The 19,073-nt window shown below is 35.8% G+C and overlaps 1 protein-coding gene across 2 annotated transcripts in view; it reads right to left on the bottom strand.

Annotated features, from left to right (window-relative positions):
- Positions 1-19,073, bottom strand: part of LOC129086884 (optineurin) — an 80,521-nt gene that overhangs the window by 30,384 nt on the left and 31,064 nt on the right. Inside the window, exons 11-14 of one of the 2 annotated variants that reach the window (XM_054593630.1) lie at positions 18,491-18,649; positions 13,298-13,428; positions 11,718-11,797; positions 1,856-7,835 (exon numbers count right to left, since the gene is read on the bottom strand). In XM_054593630.1, the coding sequence (XP_054449605.1) occupies positions 7,708-7,835; positions 11,718-11,797; positions 13,298-13,428; positions 18,491-18,649 (498 nt within the window). In that variant the 3' untranslated portion in view covers positions 1,856-7,707. Of the gene's footprint in view, positions 1-1,855; positions 7,836-11,717; positions 11,801-13,297; positions 13,429-18,490; positions 18,650-19,073 lie in introns of those variants that run through there. The other variant, XM_054593624.1, reaches the window with a different exon arrangement.

Below are 19,073 nucleotides of genomic sequence, written 5' to 3'. Positions count from 1 at the left end.
ATTGTGTGGACTATGCTGAGCTCCGGGTCAGGAACTTTCTTCTGTAAGCAATGAAAGGCCGTGTTTTGAGCAGGTGGGGAAGGAAGATAGATACATAGAGAAAATGTGTGTCTGTGTGCTTAGACTCTGGAGTTAATTAAGAATATTGTCATTGCTGAAAGGTTTTTAACTGCCACATACTAATTGCAACTTTCAGTCAATTCTAAAGTGCCTCAACCTATCTGCAAAACGGATAGTAATAGTTATTTCATAGGACATTGTGAGAACCTTGAAAAAATATACATACTGTGCACAGTACATGTAACATCACATGTAAAACATGTGTATTAACTTACTATTATTACTTTGTAAGGCGTTGCTTAGGGAGATTAAGCTAACAAAGATAGGTTCTCAGGAACTGAATGTATCCGAAATTGGGGGCAGATGAGCACATTAGAAAATTGTGATAGTCCCAGAATGAGTTGAAGGGAAGGGACAAAAAGGAAACATGAAGAAAAATCTATCTGCTTTGGTAACTGACCAAAGGAAAGTTACTTTTGGCAGGAAAAGGAGAAGACAGTGGCTATGTTGGCAATACCTGGGAGAAACTGGTAGAATTATAGAAATGGGCTAGAAATCTAAAGGAGGGCTTGTTTTGGACAGTGGAAGAGAGGATGAGTTCAGGCTGAGGGAATGCTGTGGATATTCAGCAGGTACCTTTAGATTTGTGATGGAAGCCAGGGGTTGTATTAGGGCTTCAAGTGTAGGGTTTGGGATGTGGTTTACTGAATACAGTTGAGTTCTCTAAAGCGGAGATTACAGAAGCAGAATATCTGAGTATTTTTACCTGGTTAATGTACCAGACACTTAATTCTTCCGTCTTAGGCCCAGCAGGAGGCAATGACATTCAAAATCAGAACAGACCTTTTATTGAGAAATAGCCAGTTTCCACAGTCCCACCCTACCCCACAGCTCCTTGTAGAAATCTGTTCACATCTGTCTTCACATCTTCCAAGCTGTACAGTACAGTACTCTATAGAACCTCATCCCAAACTTGAATTTGTCCAACAAACTGGATAAAGACCCTGTACTGAGAAAAATGTTATCCTTTTTCAGAGGCAGCCATCCATTTAGAGATGAATGGCCTTGCTAAGAAAGAGGAAAACCCAAGCTACTTGATTTTCGTAACAGAATATTGTGTTTTCTGCCCAAATAAATGTTAATTACTTTTCAACCAATCTAGAGGGTACTTTAAACAGCATAGTACGTTCCTCCATCTAGTTACTTCAACTGATGTTTTCCAAAAGGAAGCCAATAAAAAAGGCTCATTGGTGGTTTCAATTAACTCATCAAAATGTTCAACACATTCTTCTTGTGCTGGGTTAATAACTACAATAAATATTTTATATATTTAGTCGTGATTATGGCTCCATATATTTAAAGAACAAAATTGCTACATAAATCTCTCAGCTCATTGAGAGTTCCTGAATCAATACATTTGTATTATACTTCACATCACTGCAGTTAGTTAGCTAGAAAAAATAACAAATTACTCAGCAATGACCAAATTTTCTTAAGACTGTGGAATGTTCTCCCAATAATTTTTTAAATGACAGTATATAAGTCAAAAGATGCCAAAGACTGTTAACTTATTTCCACTTTTTGTTTGCCCTTCATAACAAAGCAGTTTGGGTACCTTTTGTTGTTCCACTAAAATGTTTGAATATTAGTTTATATACTTGATTTCTGATGGCATATGTTTGACATTTCATTTTTAAATATATTTTATTGATTGTGCTATTAGTTGTCCCCATTTTACCCCTGTGCCCCCCTCTACCCAGTACCACCCATTCCCTCCAGCACTGCCCTCAGTTCATGTCCATGGGTCACGCATATAAGTTCTTTGGTTACTCCATTTCCTATACCATTTTTAACATCCCCCTGTCTATTTTGTACCTACCAATATGTTAATCCCTGCACCTTTTTCCCCCATTATTCCCCTTCACCTCCCAACTGATAAACCTCCAAATGATCTCCATATCTATGATTGTTTCAGCTTGTTTGCTTAGACTCAATTATTGATAGTTTGAATATATTGCCATTTTAATGTTTATAGTTTTGATCTTCTTTTTCTTAAATAAGTCCCTTTAACATTTCATTTAATAATGGTTTGGTGATGATGAACTACTTTAGCTTTACTTTGTCTGGGAGGCACTTTATCTGCCCTTTCATTCACAATGATAGCTTTGTTGGATAGAGTAATCTAGGTTGTAAGTTCTTGCTTTTTGTGACTTTGAATACTTCTTGCACGTCCCTTTTAGCCTGCAAAATTTCTTTTGAGAAATCAGCAGACAGTCTTATGTGAACTCCTTTATGTGTAACTCTCTGTTTTTCTCTTGCTGCTTTTAAGATTCTCTTTTTATCTTTAACCTTTGGCATTTTAATTATGATGTATCTTTGTGTGGTCCTCTTTGCGTCCATCTTGTTTGGGACTCTCCATGCTTCCTGGACTTTTATGTCTATTTCCTTCAACAAATTGGGGAAGTTTTCTTTCATTATTTTTTCAAAAAGTTTTCAATTTCTTGCTCTTTCTCTTGTCCTTCCAGTACCCCTATGATTGAAACATTGGTATGTTTGAAGCTGACCCAGAGGCTCCTTAGCCTGTCCTTGTCTTTTTAGATTATTTTCTTCTTTTCTGATTGAATGTTTTTTCTCCATTATGTTCCAAATCATTGATTTGATTCTCAGCTTCTTCCTTATGTTCCAAATCATACATTTGATGCTCAGCTTTATTCACTACACTGTTGGTCCCCTGTAAATTTTTATTTATTTCACTTAGGGTAGGCTTCATTTCTGACTGGGTCTTTTTTATGCTGTTGAAGTACCCAGTGAATTCCTTGAGTATCTAATAACCAGTGTTTTGAACTTTGACTCTGTTAGATTGCTTATCTCCATTTTGTTTAGTTCTTTTTCTGCAGTTTTGATTTCTCATTTGGGCCATATTCCTTTGTCTCCTCATTTTAGCAGCCTCCCTGTGTTTGTTTCTATGTATTAGGTAGAGCTGCTTTGGCTTCCTTAGTAGCATGGCCTATTGTAGAAAAGTGCATCTTTAAGTTGGATGGGGCAGAGCTTTAGGTAATTGTCTGGGCAGGACAACCCGTGTGAACCAAGTTGATGGAGTCTCTGATATGGTGTCACAGCTCTGTGGCTCTGTGTTAGGGAGGGCTCAGAAAGGGGACAGTGTCACTGCCTGGCCTCTGGAGTTTTGTGCAGGAGGAAGCCATTCCCTGGCACTGACTCTAATGCTAGACACTTAAATTTCTCCCCGTATGCCTCTCGTGCCCGTCCAGCTGCTGCCCCCATGCTGGAGGCCAGGGGCAAGTGAATCTGCATAAGTCCTCAGTCCATTGAGGGCCCTTTAAGAGAAGACTCCTGGGAATCCTACTGTTTTTTCTGCTGCTGCAACCCCCACTGGTTTTTATAGCCAGAAGTTATGGGGACTTCTCTTCCTTGGACTGGAATCCTGGGCTGCGTGGTCTGGTATGTAGCTGGGATCCCTCACTCCTGAGGTATCCCCCCCGATTTTTTTCTACCACACATGGATGTGGGACTGCCTGTTCCGCATTTCTGTGTGTTTCAGTGTCTCCGTCCCTCCTACGTATCTGGATGAATGTGACTTCTTTAATTCCTTGTTACCATACTTCCGTACAGCTCGATTTTCCGACAATTCTGGGTGATAGTTTCGTAGTCTATTTGTAATTTTTGCTGTGGTTGTGCGAGTAGGCAAACTGTATTTACTTATGCCTCCATCTTGACTGGAAGTCTAAATTTGACATTTCATTAAAGGCAATTCCAAATTAGCCCTTTCATTATGGGTCAAATGGAAGTGTTAGCCAAACTTCACAAGAATCTTGATTTTATGATGCACACAATGCATTTTATGTGTGTTCATATTACATTATAGTTGAAAACTATTTTGCTCATAAAAAAAAAACAGACTTTATTTTTTAGAGCAATTAGAGGATTACAAAAAAAATAGAGTGGAAAGAGCAGCGTGTTCTCATATAACCCCTTCAACACATAATTCCCCCTCTTGTTAACATCTTGCATTAGTATGGGACATTTATTTCAATTGATGAGCCAAGAGTGATACATTATTATTAACTAAGTTCCTACTTGACATTAGGGTTCACTCTATGAATACATTGATGCAGAATAGTTTCACTGCCCTAAAAATCCTTTGTGCTCTTACCTATTCATCCCTCTTGCTCACCCACAACTGGCAACTCCCAGTTCTTTTACTGTCTCCATAATTTTGCCTTTCTCAGAGTGTCACATAGTTGGAATCATACAGTACATAGCCTTTTCAGATTGGCTTCCTTCATTAGCAATATGCATTTAAGTTTCCTCAAACTCTTTTCATGGTTTGATAACTCATACTGAATAATATTCCATAGCCTGGATGTACCGCAGTTTGTTTATCCATTTTCTTATTGAGAGACATCTTGGCTACTTTCAGGTTTTGGCAGTTATTATAAATACTTTTGCAGGCCTTGTGTGGACATAAGTTTTCAATTCATTTGGGTAAATGCCAAAGATTGCACTTGGTTTTGCAAGACACTGCCAAACTGTCTCCCATAGTACAATTTTGCATTTCCACCAGAAATAAATGAGTTCTTTTTGTTCCATATCCTTGCCAGCATTTGTTATTATTGTTTTGGATTTTAGCCATTTAATAAGTATGTGGCAGTATCTCATTTTAATTTGCAATTCCCTAATGGCATGTGATATATAGTATCTTTTTATATGCTTATTTGCCATCTATGTATTTGTTTTGGTGAGGTACCTATCTTTTGCCCATTTTTAAACTGGGTTGTTTTCTTACTGTTGTCTTGAGTTCTTAGTATATTTTGGATACTAGTCCTTCATCAGATGTCTATTTTGTATAGATCTATTCCCAATATGTGGTTAGTTTTTTGTGAAAGGGGGAAGGTCTGTGTCTTGATTCATTTTGTTTGTTTTTGCATATGGATTGTGCCAGCATCATTTGTTAAAAATACTTTCTCCATCAAATTGCTTTTTCTTTGTCAAAGACCAGTGGGCTCTCTGGGTCTCTATCTGGGCTATTCTGTTCCATTGGTATATTTGTCTATTTTTCCACCAATACCATGCTATCTTGATTACTGTAGCTTTACAGTAATTCTTAAAGTCAGGTGGTGTCCTCTATTTTTATTCTCCTACAATATTGTTTTGGCCATTTGGAGTCTTTTGTCTCTCTATATAAATTTTAGGATCAGTTTGTTAATATCCACAGGATAACTCATTGAGATTTTGATTGGGATCATGTGGAATCTATAGATCAGAGTGGGAAGAACTGAGATGCAGACAATGCAGAGCCTCCCTATACCTGAACGTGGACTCTCTCTCCACTTATTTAGTTCCTTTGAGTTCTTTCATCACATCTTGTACATATTTTATTAGATTTATACCTAAGTATTTCATTTTTTGGTGCTCATAAATGTTATTGTATTATTTCAAATTCCAATTTCACTGCTGGTGATATTAGTGCCTTCTATTTTCAGTTAACCTGGCTAGAGGGTTACCAATTTTACCGATCATTTCCAAGAACCAGCTTTTGATTTTACTGGTTTTCTCTGTTGATTGGTTTCAATTTAATTTATTTCTTCTCTAATATTTATTATTTATTTCCTTCTGCTTCTTTTATGTTTAATTTGCTGTTCTTTTTTCTAGTTCCGTAAATTGGAAGCTTAGATTCTTGATGTTAGATCTTCCTTCTTTTCTATATATGCATTTGATACTATAGATTTCCTGTTAAGCACTTCTTTTGCTTCATCCTCCAAATTTGGTAGGTTATATTTTCATTTTATTTGTTTAAAATATTTTTAAATTTCTCAAAACTTCTTCTTTAACCCATGAATTATTTACAAGTGTGTTGTTTAATTTCCAGGTGTTTAAAAAGTTTCTAGGTATCTCAGAGTTGTGAACAGCTTAATATTTTTACTTGAACAAAGTAAGTTAATATCCTCAAAAACTTAAATGTAAAACCATTCGGTTTGCTTTTCTATTTAGGATAATATAGAAATCTGTTTTCTTCAGTATAAAATAGTAAGGAAAAAAATTAAACTAGAAGCCTTAAACAAGAAAATAAAAATAAAATTTTCATAGTTAATTTTAGAAATGTGTTTAACAAACATTCTCCCAGGGCTGAAGCAGGAAAATCTTTTTTAAAAATTATTACTTATTTTTAGAGAGAAGGGAAGGGAGGAGAAAGAGAGGGAGAGAAACATCAATGTGTGAGAAAAACATGGATCAGTTGCCTCTCCCACATCCCCAAATGGGGGAGCTGGCCCACAACCCAGGCATTCCCTGACTGGGAATCAAACTGATGACCTTTTGTTTCACAGACCAGCATTCAATCCACTGAGCCACACCAGCTAGGGCAGGAAAGTTTTTTAATCTAAGTTACTGGTGAATTTGCAAAGTATAAAGATATAGTTAACTATTTTGTTTCCTGTTTGATTCCATGTGTTTGTCTATATGTGTATTAAATCAAGTTTGTCTAGCAAAGAGTCTAATGACAGAGCCAAACAGAGGAAATTATTTTAATTTTCTCTTAAATGTTTTAGGTTCTAGATGCATAAGGTCATTGTTTACTTTTATGGCTGGCCTAGTATTACTAATAACTGTAGGTTTACAAAATATGGCACATCCCTATTTTTCTCACCTCCATAGCAAGAACAATTTCTAATTCAAACAACATATATTGGTCTCTAGTGAAGGGATTTGTTCATATTCATAGAATTAATAATAATTAATAAGCTTATATGAAGCTGAATCCAGAAAATGCATCCTGTGAAATTAGCCAGTAACGTATGAACAATGTGAGAGTCTTTTAAGCAAAATTTTATTTTGCAGTAACTATTTTTGTGATCATGACTATACAGCCTGATCTAAAGAGAAAATGAATAAACAGCGGTTCCTTTTAAAAATGAATGAACTTTCTACTGTACAGCCAATATACCTGCAGCACAACAAAAGAACAAAGATAACTTCTTTGTACCGTGGTTATATCAAATCCAGTAAACCTAATGTATCTACTTCATCTATGCCAAAATTGTTTTCTTTGTCCTGATGATCCAGTAAATGCTCACAGTGCTCATGTGCAAGCAGCCATATTGTAACTTTGGTACAATTACTGTGGCTGCAATAAAACTACAATGTACACATATACACACAACCCCAAATAGGTTTGTTTTAAATGGATGAAGAAAAATAAAATACAATTTATTTCAAAAATATTTCAGAGACATTTTTCTTGAAGATTTCTGTGACCACTTCATTTTCCCTGTCTTCTTAAAAGGTTCTCTTAATGTTTATCAGCAGTACTTCTTCCATCTAATTACACTTACTGTGTCCCATGATGTCACATGATCATTAACTGCATGAACACATCAGTGTTCACATAAACTGAACATTAAAGAAAAATCAATCTGTTATCAAAAGAATGGTATGTTAAGAATCCTATTTTGTGAATTTATGGAAATCCACAAAAAAATGCCCTACATGGAACATATTGATTTTCTTTCTCCTAAAACAAATATAATGAGCCAAAATATTTGAGTAAAAACAAATAACACAAAAGTAAAACTCTGGGAGGAAAGAAATCTGACATTTAACAACAGGTCGCGGGAGGCGAAATGTCAACACTCAAATGATGCAGTCCATGACATGAATCTGTAATGTATCTATGTCGGGCAGAACTTCTCCACATTTGGGGCAAGAATGAATTGGCATATTCTGCTGTTGCTGTTGCCGCCAGTTACTATCATCAGCTCCTGGGAATAAACATTAAATGAAATGCTGTTCTATTTCTTCCATATTACAAGCAGTCTTCTTTGATGTATTTTATCTTAACATCAGTTAAACATTGTAATCAATACCTAGTGGGAAGTGAATCCAGGTCATTTTTGTCTTTTACTGAAGTAATCTACACACACACAAAATCTCCAAAGGTAATACCCACTTCCCAATTATTTTAGGATTTAGGCTCTATTCCAGGTTCTTAGTACATGAAAATACATGGTTTTAATTCTAGGTACAAGATAATACATGTTCTTGTAAAAACTGGAATATCTGAGAGAAGAGATAGATGAGGGTATAAGCTAGAGGAGAGAACATGGAAGACAATGACGAGCAGAGCATGGAGAGGTAGTATCCTAGAAGAGTATGTACCTTCTCAGAAGCAGAGACAAACATTACATTCAATCAGCAGATACTTGTCAGTACCCTGTAAGAAGGAAAAGAGGAATACAGATATGATGGGGGTGTCAGACAAGAAAAATGACAGTGTGGCACGTGAGGGAAGTGCCATGGCTGTGTCATGCACAAAGTGGTTTAGTGGAAGGACAGAGAAAGGCACCTGGCTCAGACTGCTCTGTGAAGATAGGCTCCCTGGATGAGACTGATTCCACTTGAGAGGAGGCTTAAGAATGAATAAGGATTATCCAGGCAAAGTAGAGGAGAAAGAATTGGAAGAGTGAGTTCTGTCATTGCACCCAATTTTGGAGTTGGGCTGAGAGTGAAGTCTCAGTCAAAGAATGCTCAAAATAAGCCTTGACTGGTAGGTCCCATGTGTACAAACTGTGTTCAGTACTGGAAATGACTTCTGGCTCCTGGAACATCTCCTTGATCTGACCTTTCTGGACAAATGCAAACCATTTTGGTTTTGTAGTCTCTACCCAGGTTTCCAAACGTTCCTTCAACCCCCTACCCCAATGTTTGTTCTTTTTGAAGGATGACAGTGGAAGTAACCTTTAACATAGTTATTTGCTTCTGAGCATATTACTTGAATTAAGTAACATGTGAAACTATTACAGATAGTTTGTATTCAGCAAACTTTAGAAGTACCGTAGAATAGAAGAATTTATCACAAGGTATGATTTCTGAAACAGGGAGCTTTCTAAAGGCCTCATTGTTCTACATCAGGTGTCAGTAAGCTTTCTTTAAAGGGCCAGAGAGTAAATACAGGGTGGGCAAAAGTAGGTTTACAGTTGTTCATATGGAAAATAAGGCAATAATTAATACAAGAATAAACTCTGTGTTTCTTGTACTCACAACTGTAGACCTACTTTTGTCCCACCCTACATTTTAGGCTTTGCAAAGCCTACTCATAACTATTCAACTCTGCCACTATTGCATGAAAGTAGCTATATACAATATGTCAACAAAAGGGCACAACTCTGTTCCAATAAAACTTTATTTATAAAAACAGGGCAGATTTGACCTGCGAGCTACAGTTTGCCAAACCCTCCTGTAGATGACAACCAACCATCAGGGACTGCTGGTTTTTCATTCTAAATTTCATCGAATCAATCTGTACCTTTATTCTTGTCCTGGTCTAGGTTAAAACTCAGAGTTGTGATGAGGAGTTCCCTCTACCTCCTGGATCTTCACTATAAAATAAGCTTAGTCAGTTTTCATTATTAACACATTACATTCACTTCTGCCTTTGCCCTTTCATTCTCATACCGTACCTATCTAAATTCTAGCATCAATGTCAAGCTTAAAATCACATGTTTTCAAAGCCTGTCTCAACTACCTGGCCCTTGATGATCATCCTTTCTCCTACTTTTAGTAGTAGTATTTCTATTAAGTATTACCTTGTATTATCAATTCATCTTTGTACATACATATCCTGTATCTCCAACTACACCATAAGCCCTCACGGATCTGGCCACGACTTGTGCCCATTTGTTTCCTTGTGCTTAGCTCGATGCCCTAGACCAGATTAGACACTCAGATGGCTGCTGATGACCATAAAATACTCAGAGGGGCTTTTCTTTAAGGCAGCTTTGTTAGGAAACTAAAAAAAAAAAATTTAAGACAGTTTCTGGAATATTTTTTTTATAAGAAAAAACGTTCAGGAATAAATTTGCACTTTGTGATGATTTTTAGGTTTTAAGTCAAAGAGTGACCAATTCCTTTTCTTTTTAATATAAGTAAGCATTTGTCTTATAGTTAATGATGAATGGAAATCTTCCCTTAAGAAATCCAGGTGCAAGAGATTGCCCTTTTTGACTCAAGACAACTGTGTAGGTACTTCTAGATAGGAAGTATATAGGTGTTCCTAGGATATTTAAAATTAGGTTAGAGAACATGCATAGCAGTGCTTAAGTGGGTAGATGTAGCTTTCAGAGAAGAACATAGCTTTAACCACTGATGCTAAAAAATGCAGGAAGGTATTATTTATGTCAGTTCACATGCTGGTACCTCTGCATGTGTCCCATGAATACTATGTTTACTTGTACCCAGAATTACTACCTCTAATACTGACTTTAGCCTATTTTTTTCTGTAGAAGAACTTTGGTGGTGGGGGGGGAGAACAGGAGGAGATGGAAGGTAAAAGGGATACTCAAAGAAATGTCCCCAAGATTTAATAGAGAACTATATATACTAATATTTACTTCCTTGCTGCTGATAACATTGTGATATAGTTCCATTTCAGTAGTCAGTTGGTATGTGGAAGGGACTTAGACTGGTCTAGCACTAAAAATATATGTATTAAAGAACCAGTTTTATGTGAAAGTTAGGATGGCATCCTAAATCCAGAATCTTCTAACTGGCATTGTTACTAACTTTTCTTCTTGCCATGTCAGTCTTTGGTCCTTTGAGGTTTTTGTTTGGTTTTTTTTATATCTATAATAGACTCAAGGATGATACTTCCCTATCAGTACTATTGAGACAGTGATTTATTACAAGTTAGAGAACATTACTACTATATTAAAACCATATTATAAGTGTCATGATCAATTTCACTCAGGAAATTAAAATCTGGATGTGATACATAATTAAATGACAGTCTATGCCATGAAGTATTGTGTGGTGGTTAAGGGTCAGATAGCCTTGGGTTCTATGTCCAGTTCTGCCCCTAATTGCTATTATGATCCTGAGTAATTTAACCTTGTCTTCTGTAAGATAGTGACGATAGGTATCTGGTAGAATTTTGTGAGGATTGCATGAAATAATGTGTATGACTGAATTCATCAGCACAGCTGCAGTTTACATGCATAGTAAACTCTCAGTAAATGGTAACATTATTTATGTGTGTAACACCAGGTAGTAGGTGAAAATATAAGCTCTGAGGGAGATTATTTAAAAAAGACTTAAATGTATATTTAGAACATATAAATAATTATAATAAATAGCAGGTAAGTGCTAAAACAGGAATAAAGTACTTTGGAAATTCAGAAGGGAGAGGTCATAGAGATGGTATTTGAAATGAGTTCTAAAGATGGGATAAGAGTTCCCTGGAAAGAGAATGTAGGAAGACAAGGATATGAGTAAAGGAAGGGCATCTACATGAAGGACACCCTATAAACAAGTATATGGTGGATATAAAAGCTTAGGGCAAGCAAGTTCAAAGAACAAGGAGTGAATCAGTTGGCTAATTGCTGTAAGGAAATAGAATAAGAGAAGGATGAAAAGTTTGCTATGCCAGGCCTTAACTGTCAACATGAAGAGTCTGGTCTGGATTCAGCAGGTAATGGATGGAGATTGGGGTACTGTGGAAATAAGACTGATGGGTACCACATTTTTGGTGCCTTGATTTGAAATCTGTTATATAGGATGTAGTGGCATTCTTTTTTTTTTTTCAAGCAACTTCATCAAGTATAGTTATTCCCTGCAATTCTGAAAGTCTAGAATCACATGTGACTCACCTCTTTGAACAAGGTATTCTTGCTGGTCCTGGTCACTGGTTCTGGCCCCATGACGGCTCTGCATTTCCATCAATGACTGCCTACTGGAATTAAAGGCAACACTCTATGTATGTGATGTTCTAAAGCCCTGAAATGTGACAACATTAAGCACACATACAGCAGAATATGGGGGGGGGGGGAGAAAGAGTTGAACTACAATGCCAAGGTGCATAGAAACCAGAACTTAAGACTAAATTGAGTTGTAAATATTATTGTTACTAGGACACAATGTAGTAAAAGTAACAGTTAAGACATTTTAAAAAATCAGTTATGAAATAACTAAACTGTTAATTCATAGGTGAATGGATTAGGAAAAAAGTAGCATATTTCCAAAGAGACACTCTGCACATACATACACACAGTTCAAAAATCACATGTAAAGTGTTCTGTAAAAATCACATGTAAGAAGTTATGTAAAGCAAGTTGCAAACCAATATTTATAGTGATCATTTTGTAGCTTAAAAACAGATATTACATAAAAGTATAAAACAGATAGGAATGCTTCCCACCAAATTCCAGGCAGTATGGGGAAGGGAAGAGAGGAATCTAATGAAGGATGTGGAACAAAAAAGACTTCAACTTCATTTACAGCTCCTTTTTATTTTTTTTTTAAGATTTTTATACATTTATTTATTTTGCTTTATTTATTTTTAGAGGGAGGGAGAGAAACATTGATGCATGCGTGACAGAAATATCAATCAGTTGCCACTTGCACCTCCTCAACTTGGGACCAGGCCCGCAACCCAGGCATGTGCCCTGACTGGGAATTGAACTGGCAACCTTTCAGTTCACAGGCCAGCCCTCAATCCATCAAGCCACACCAGCCAGGGCTACTTTTTTGTTTTAATAAAAACATACTCTAAGCAAATATCAATAAAAGAAACGTTAGTGGCTGTCAATTCTAATGGGGTACATATTGGTGTATATTTTAACCTCTGTATTTTTCTATTTCTGTATCTTTCAAATTTTTCTCAAGATGAAAATTTAAAGGACAGAAGTAATTTTAGCGGTATTTGCTTTTAAGATATAAAATATTATAGAATTATTTAAAAAGTTAGGACTATGCCCTGTTTGGTGTGGCTCAAGTGGATTAAGTGCCAGCCTGCGAACTGAAAGGTCCCCAGTTCATTTCCTAGTCAGGGCACATGCCCAGGTACAGGCCAGGTCCCCAGTTGGGGGCGTGCGAGAGGTAACCGACTAATGAAGTTCTCACACATTGAAGTTTCTCTCCTCTCTTTCTCCCTCCCTTCCTCTCTCTAAAAATAGAAAAATAAAATCTTTTAAAAAAAATGTTAGAAATGTTTCATTCATGACAATAGCAAGATATGACTTTGAAACTCAAATGTCATGTTTTTACAGATAATTTAAAGGCAAAGTTTTGATCAGGTTTCCACAAAACACTGACACACCTCTGAGGTCAAACTAAGCATATGAACCCAATGAAGAGATGTATACCCAGCGATTCTTAGAGCTCAAATTAGGAACCATCTTTGACAAGTCCCACGATGAAAAGTGTTTCTAAGTCTTCCCCCTCACCTTACCTGCCTCCATCTTCAAAAACATTATTGTCCTTCAGCAAAATTGCCAGCTGCAATGCAAGTTGCTCTTTTTCCTCGTGGATCTTTTCTCTTGCTGCTCTTTCAGCATGAAAGTCTGAACAGTAAACCTCCATCTGTTACAGGAAGAAAGAGAAAGCAGTTACTACCTAGGTGATGTAGATGCTCTGCAGCTCACCTGTTGAGGTGAAGAGGCAGTTGCCTGTGATATGCGTTCCAAATAACAGGTACATGTGCCTGCTAGAAACCAGTATGGTGACCATGACTTTCCAACTACTTTCAAGTAGAAGACCCAAATTGTGTATGTGTGTGCTCTTTAAACAATTAGAATGCAGCAATTAAACTGACACAAGTGGTTTAAATACTGTATATACCATCGATTCAGTAAAATTCTCTATCTTTTTTAAAAATAATATTCAGGATTAGTCTAATATAGTAGATGGTTTATTTACTCTGTCAGGTATATTTATGAAGGCTGGCCTTAAGTTAAAATAATAATAAATAGATGCAATTAAATTCTAAACATGTGTGAAGTCCTATGTTGACTCTCTTATTTCACCTTATCAAAAATCCTGGGAATGTAGAATTGCTGTGCTCATTTCACATTACAAGTGTAATAGCTCCTAATCTTGGAGAAATGAGTTAAAAGGTCAAACCAGCCTTGGAACCCAGATTGAAGCCCATGTATCGTGGACTCTTCCATATACCACATCACTTCCCATAGTGGTAGCCAGCCTCCAAGATGGCGCCTGTGATCCTCACCTCTTGGTATTCAAAACCTCATGTGTTCCCCTCCCACAATGAATAGGGTGAACCTCTGTAACCACTAGGATACTGTAGAAATGATGGTGCATGGCTTCTGAGACTAGGTCATAACAGACACAATGGCTTCTGACTTGTTTTCTCCTGGATCACTTGCGCTGAGGGGGAGCTAGCTGCCATGTCGCGAGGTACTGAAGCAAGCACATAGAGAGGCCCACATGGTGAGGAACTGAGGCCTCCTACCCACAGACATGTGAGCAAACCATCTTGGAAATGGATCTTTCTTCTTCAGTGTGGCCTTATAAGAAACCCTGAGCCAGAATCACCCTGCTGAGCTGCTCCTAGATTCCTGGCCCATAGAAAGTGTGTGAGATAACAAGAGCTTGTTGTTTTAGCTGCTAAGTTTGGAGGGTAATTTGTTACCTCGAAATAGATAAATATTATGCCATGATAGCAATTTCTTCAGTTTTAAAATTATAAAGTAAACATGGACTAGTGAATTGAGTATTATTTTAATATGTTCTTAATTTGCTACATTTAAAATTAGGTTTTTTCTTTTCAAATTTAGGGGTTCTAGGATATAAATTTTAATCCAGTACTTTTAAAGTAAGATTAATAAAATTTTAAATATTCTACCAGAATTATAGTTACAAAAAGAAAGCATATAATAAAGAGATCTTTGTGAGGGAGGTCCTGCCATTTGCAAGTATTCCAAAATGTTATGGTATCTTTGATGGATCATGGGCTTTTTTTGAGTCAGACCTAAATTCAGGGTAGAGCCTTGAATTTAGGTTTTGAGCCAGTAAGAACTAGATCTTTGTTTTGTCTATTCCTATATCCCCAACAGTGAGAACAGTGCCTGACATATTATAGGTGCTCAGAAAAAGACTTGTTGAATGAACAAGAAAATTTATCAAAACAAAATAAAAGTCTGCGTACAGAATGTGTCAGAAGTACATGACGACAGTATCATGAGGTGCCCAAATAAAAGGAAACACTATAAAGAGCTCAGGTTGAGATTCTGTTCCTGTAGCAACAACATTAAAGCCTTAACTCCATTCAACCACTTCCATATTTCACTGGGTCAGCCACTCTGGACAGGTGGTGATGCGTATATAGGGAATAATAAACTGTTAACATTGTTATATTAAAAATAATGTTTATCAGGTTGGGAAACATTTTAAAGAATGATGCAAGGATGTGGGGAAATAGGATCACTCATCTACTTCTGGTGAGAATAATTCTGATTGCCCATTTTTGGAAAATAACTTGGTAATACTTATTTAACTTAAAAACAGGCATACCCAATGAACCCAACCATTCCACTTATATATTACTACAGATTCCACAAGTGCACAAAGACATACAAGAATGTTCCATTCAGCATTGTTGATAATAGCAAAAATATTGGTACAACGTACATGTATATCAGTAGAGGACTGGTTAAATCTATCATGGTTATACACACTTTGTAACACTACTCAGCCATTTAAAAAAAATAACATGACTGTCAGTAATAAAAAGGAGATATGTCCAAGATATATCATGAATAAAAATGTTGTAGTACTGAAGGTGTAGTGTGATCCCATTTTTAATTAAGGAAACAAATAAGGAAAATAAAAACAGAAGAAACTTACACACTTACCAAAATGGAACTGGGGGAAGTTGGGTTTCCACTCTCTACTTTATACATTTCTCTATAGTGTAAAAATTCTATTTTGTAATGAGTAGTATTATTTATGTAATTCAAAAATAAAAATATTTTAGTACCTAATTATTCTAAAGCCAAATTACTGAGATCTCTAGTTATTTAGAAAAAAAAGGATTTTCCCCCTCTTTTTGTGATTTTTTAAATCTCAGGCAGAATGTATTCTCACTCATCAACTCTTCTCTAAGTACTCCACCCATCAGAAACCACAGTAGGCCAAAACAGTCATGATAAGCTAATTGTATCCAAATTGTTCCAGGGAACAATAAATGAAGAAATGTATCTTAACTTCGTTTTATGAAGCCAGCATAACCCCAATATCAAAACCTGGCAAGTATATTAGCAAAAGGAAAACTCTAGGCCAATCTTACTTAAGAATATATATATACAAAAATCCTAAGCAAAATATGAGCAAACCAAATTTGGCAATATATATAGAGGATAATATAAAAAATGCGGTTTGTTTAATATTTAAGAAATCAATGTAAATTACCACATAATAGATTAAGGAGAGAAAAGCATATAATTACCTAATCATATCATTATATAAAGAAAATAATTTTTCTTAAATAAAATTCAACATTCACTCAAAATAAAAATTTTTGACAAACAAGGATAGAAGGAAATTTTCTATGTCTGATAAGTGATATCTACAAAAAGCCTATAGCAAACATCACACACTTAATAGTGAAATGTTGAAAGCACAGCCTCTGGGACTGGGAGCAAGGTAAGACTATCTGCAATCTCTACAGTTACATAACATTAAGGCAAGAAAGAAAAAAAAGTAAAAAGACTGGAAAGGGGAAAGAAAAACAACCTGCCATTATTCAAATAATAAAATTAATGTACAAAGTCCAAAAAAAATCAGAAAAATTAGAATTAACATTGAGTTGAACAAGTTTACTGCATACAAAATCAATATGTGAAAATCAATTGCATTGAATATTTCCATATAACAGCAACCCTTACAAAATGAAATTTTTAAAAACATGCTATTTATAATAGTATCATTAAAATATAAAATATCTAGGAATTATCTAATAAAAGAACAAAACCTCTACTAAGAAGATTAAAAATATTACTGAGTATAATTAAAGAAGACATGCCATATTCATGGATTGGAAGAGTCAGTGTTGTAAAGATGTCAATTATCTCCAAATTGATTGATATATATTTAATGTAATTCCAATCAAAATCCCAGTAAGCTTTTCTGTATGTGGAAAATATCAAGTGGTTTTTAAAGTTTAAAAAAATTTTTTTTAAAGATTTTATTTATTTATTTTTAGACAGAGGTGGGGGGAGGGAGAAAGGGAGGGAGAGAAACATCAATGTGTGGTTGCCTCTCGTGTGTCCCCAACTGGGGACCTAGCCCACAACCCAGGCATGTGCCCTGACTGGGAATCAAATTGGCTTCCCTTTGGTTCACCAGCTGGTGCTCAATCCACTGAGCCGCACCAGCCAGGGCATAGGTTTTTAAATTTATATGAAAATGAAAAAGAGAAGGAAAACCTAAAGTCCCTTTAAAGAATACCAATGAGGTAGGGAGACTTACTTTACCAGAATTCAAAACTTTGGTGCTTTATAGTAAGTCCAGATAGTATGGTACCAGAGCAAGGATATATAAATAGCCCAGTGGAAGAGTATAGAGTCCAGAAATAGACCCATGGGTACATGACAAAGAGGGAAGCAGAGTAATTAAGAAAAGATGCCCTTTTTAATAAATGGTGCCAAGTCAACAGAATATTCATAAGCAAAAAATAGTAATCTTCACCCTTATCTCCCTATGGAAAAGCTAATTCCAGGTGGTTTCTAGATCTTAATGTAAAAGGCAAAACAATAAAACTTTTGGAAGATAAAGTAGGGGAGTACCTTTATGCCTTTGAGGCAGTGAAAGTTTTTTAAACAGCCCACAAAAAATACTAATCATAAATGAAAAAACATAAATTGGACTATAATAACAAATTAACTTTTGTTCATCAAAAGACTCCATTATGACAGTGAAAAAGCAAATCACACAGTGAAAAAAATCTGTAACAAATATAAAGAACTATAGAAATTAAGGAAAAGCCAGCAAAACAGAAGAAAAATGGGCAAAGACCTGATTGGGCGTGTCACAAAAGGGGATACCTAGATGGCCAGTAAATATTTGAAAAAGTACTCGATCTTATTAGCCATCAAGGAAATGAAAATTCAATGAGACATCATTATATACCTACCAGAATGCTTAAAAGTAAAGCTACTGATAATGCAAGTATCAATACTGGTAATGCAGTGGGAATGCTCTGCTGATGGGAGCAAAAACTGGTACAACCAAGGTGGAAAACTGTTTGACATTATCTGCGAACACTCAGTAGATGCCTACTTTATGAACCTTTAGGAGATTCCACTCCTAGATGTGCACCCAACAAAAATGAATGCACAGGTGAACAAAGAGACATGCACAAAACTGTCACAGTAACACTAATCATAATGCTGCAAACTGGAAATAATCTGACCACCTATCAGATGTGGAACAGTAATTTCACTGAGTTTATACATTTAAAAGTTTGGTGCACTTCCCACTTGTGATATACTTCAATTAAAAAGTTTTAAAAAACATATTGATGGCAATAATATAAAATCAAAAAACATATTTTAAACACCATCACTTTGCCATTTGAGAATGTAAGGTAGGGCTGGCTTCACTCAGCTCATGCTTCAGAAAATACCTGCGCCCGAAGAACTGTCATGGTTTCCAGGTCCTCCTCCTGCTTGGCGATGGTCTGCTTCATCTCATCCATTTGAAGCTGCTTGGAAGCCAGGGCCTTCTCTGCCAGTTCCAGTTTTTCACTTAGTTCCTGCACCACCACCTTATCCACTTTTTCTGACTGAAAAAGACAAGTTTATTTTAGAAATGGTTTTCAAATAATTCAATCTATTTTAGTAAAATATTAGATAAAATTTTTTATTTAATGATTGATTCTAAGCTGTTTTGTTAATTAGCAACAATACTTGGAAAGTTGTATTCATTTAACTTACGGCTTGAAATAATAATTTTCTAACAAAGCAGTAATTAGAAAACACTAAAAAAAGGAAAATTATAACTAACTCATCTGATATCAGTGAGGTTGTAACTTGCTAATATACTACTTTTTCATTCATGTTACTCTTTGTGAAGTCAGTGGAAAAGAAGAAAAATGTTTAAATTAAAAATAATTTACTAAAAAATGAATAAAAAACAAAGTATATTTATAAGGATATAAACTCAAAGATCCCTTCTAATTTAAAGCTTCCATCATCTTTATTTATTCC

Source organism: Pteronotus mesoamericanus, unplaced genomic scaffold (genome assembly GCF_021234165.1).
Source record: "Pteronotus mesoamericanus isolate MK-2021 breed Mesoamerican mustached bat unplaced genomic scaffold, CSHL_Meso_final contig_130, whole genome shotgun sequence".
Lineage (NCBI taxonomy): Eukaryota > Metazoa > Chordata > Mammalia > Chiroptera > Mormoopidae > Pteronotus > Pteronotus mesoamericanus.
Note: the sequence above shows the minus strand (reverse complement) of the source record. Positions and strands in the feature narration are given on the sequence as shown.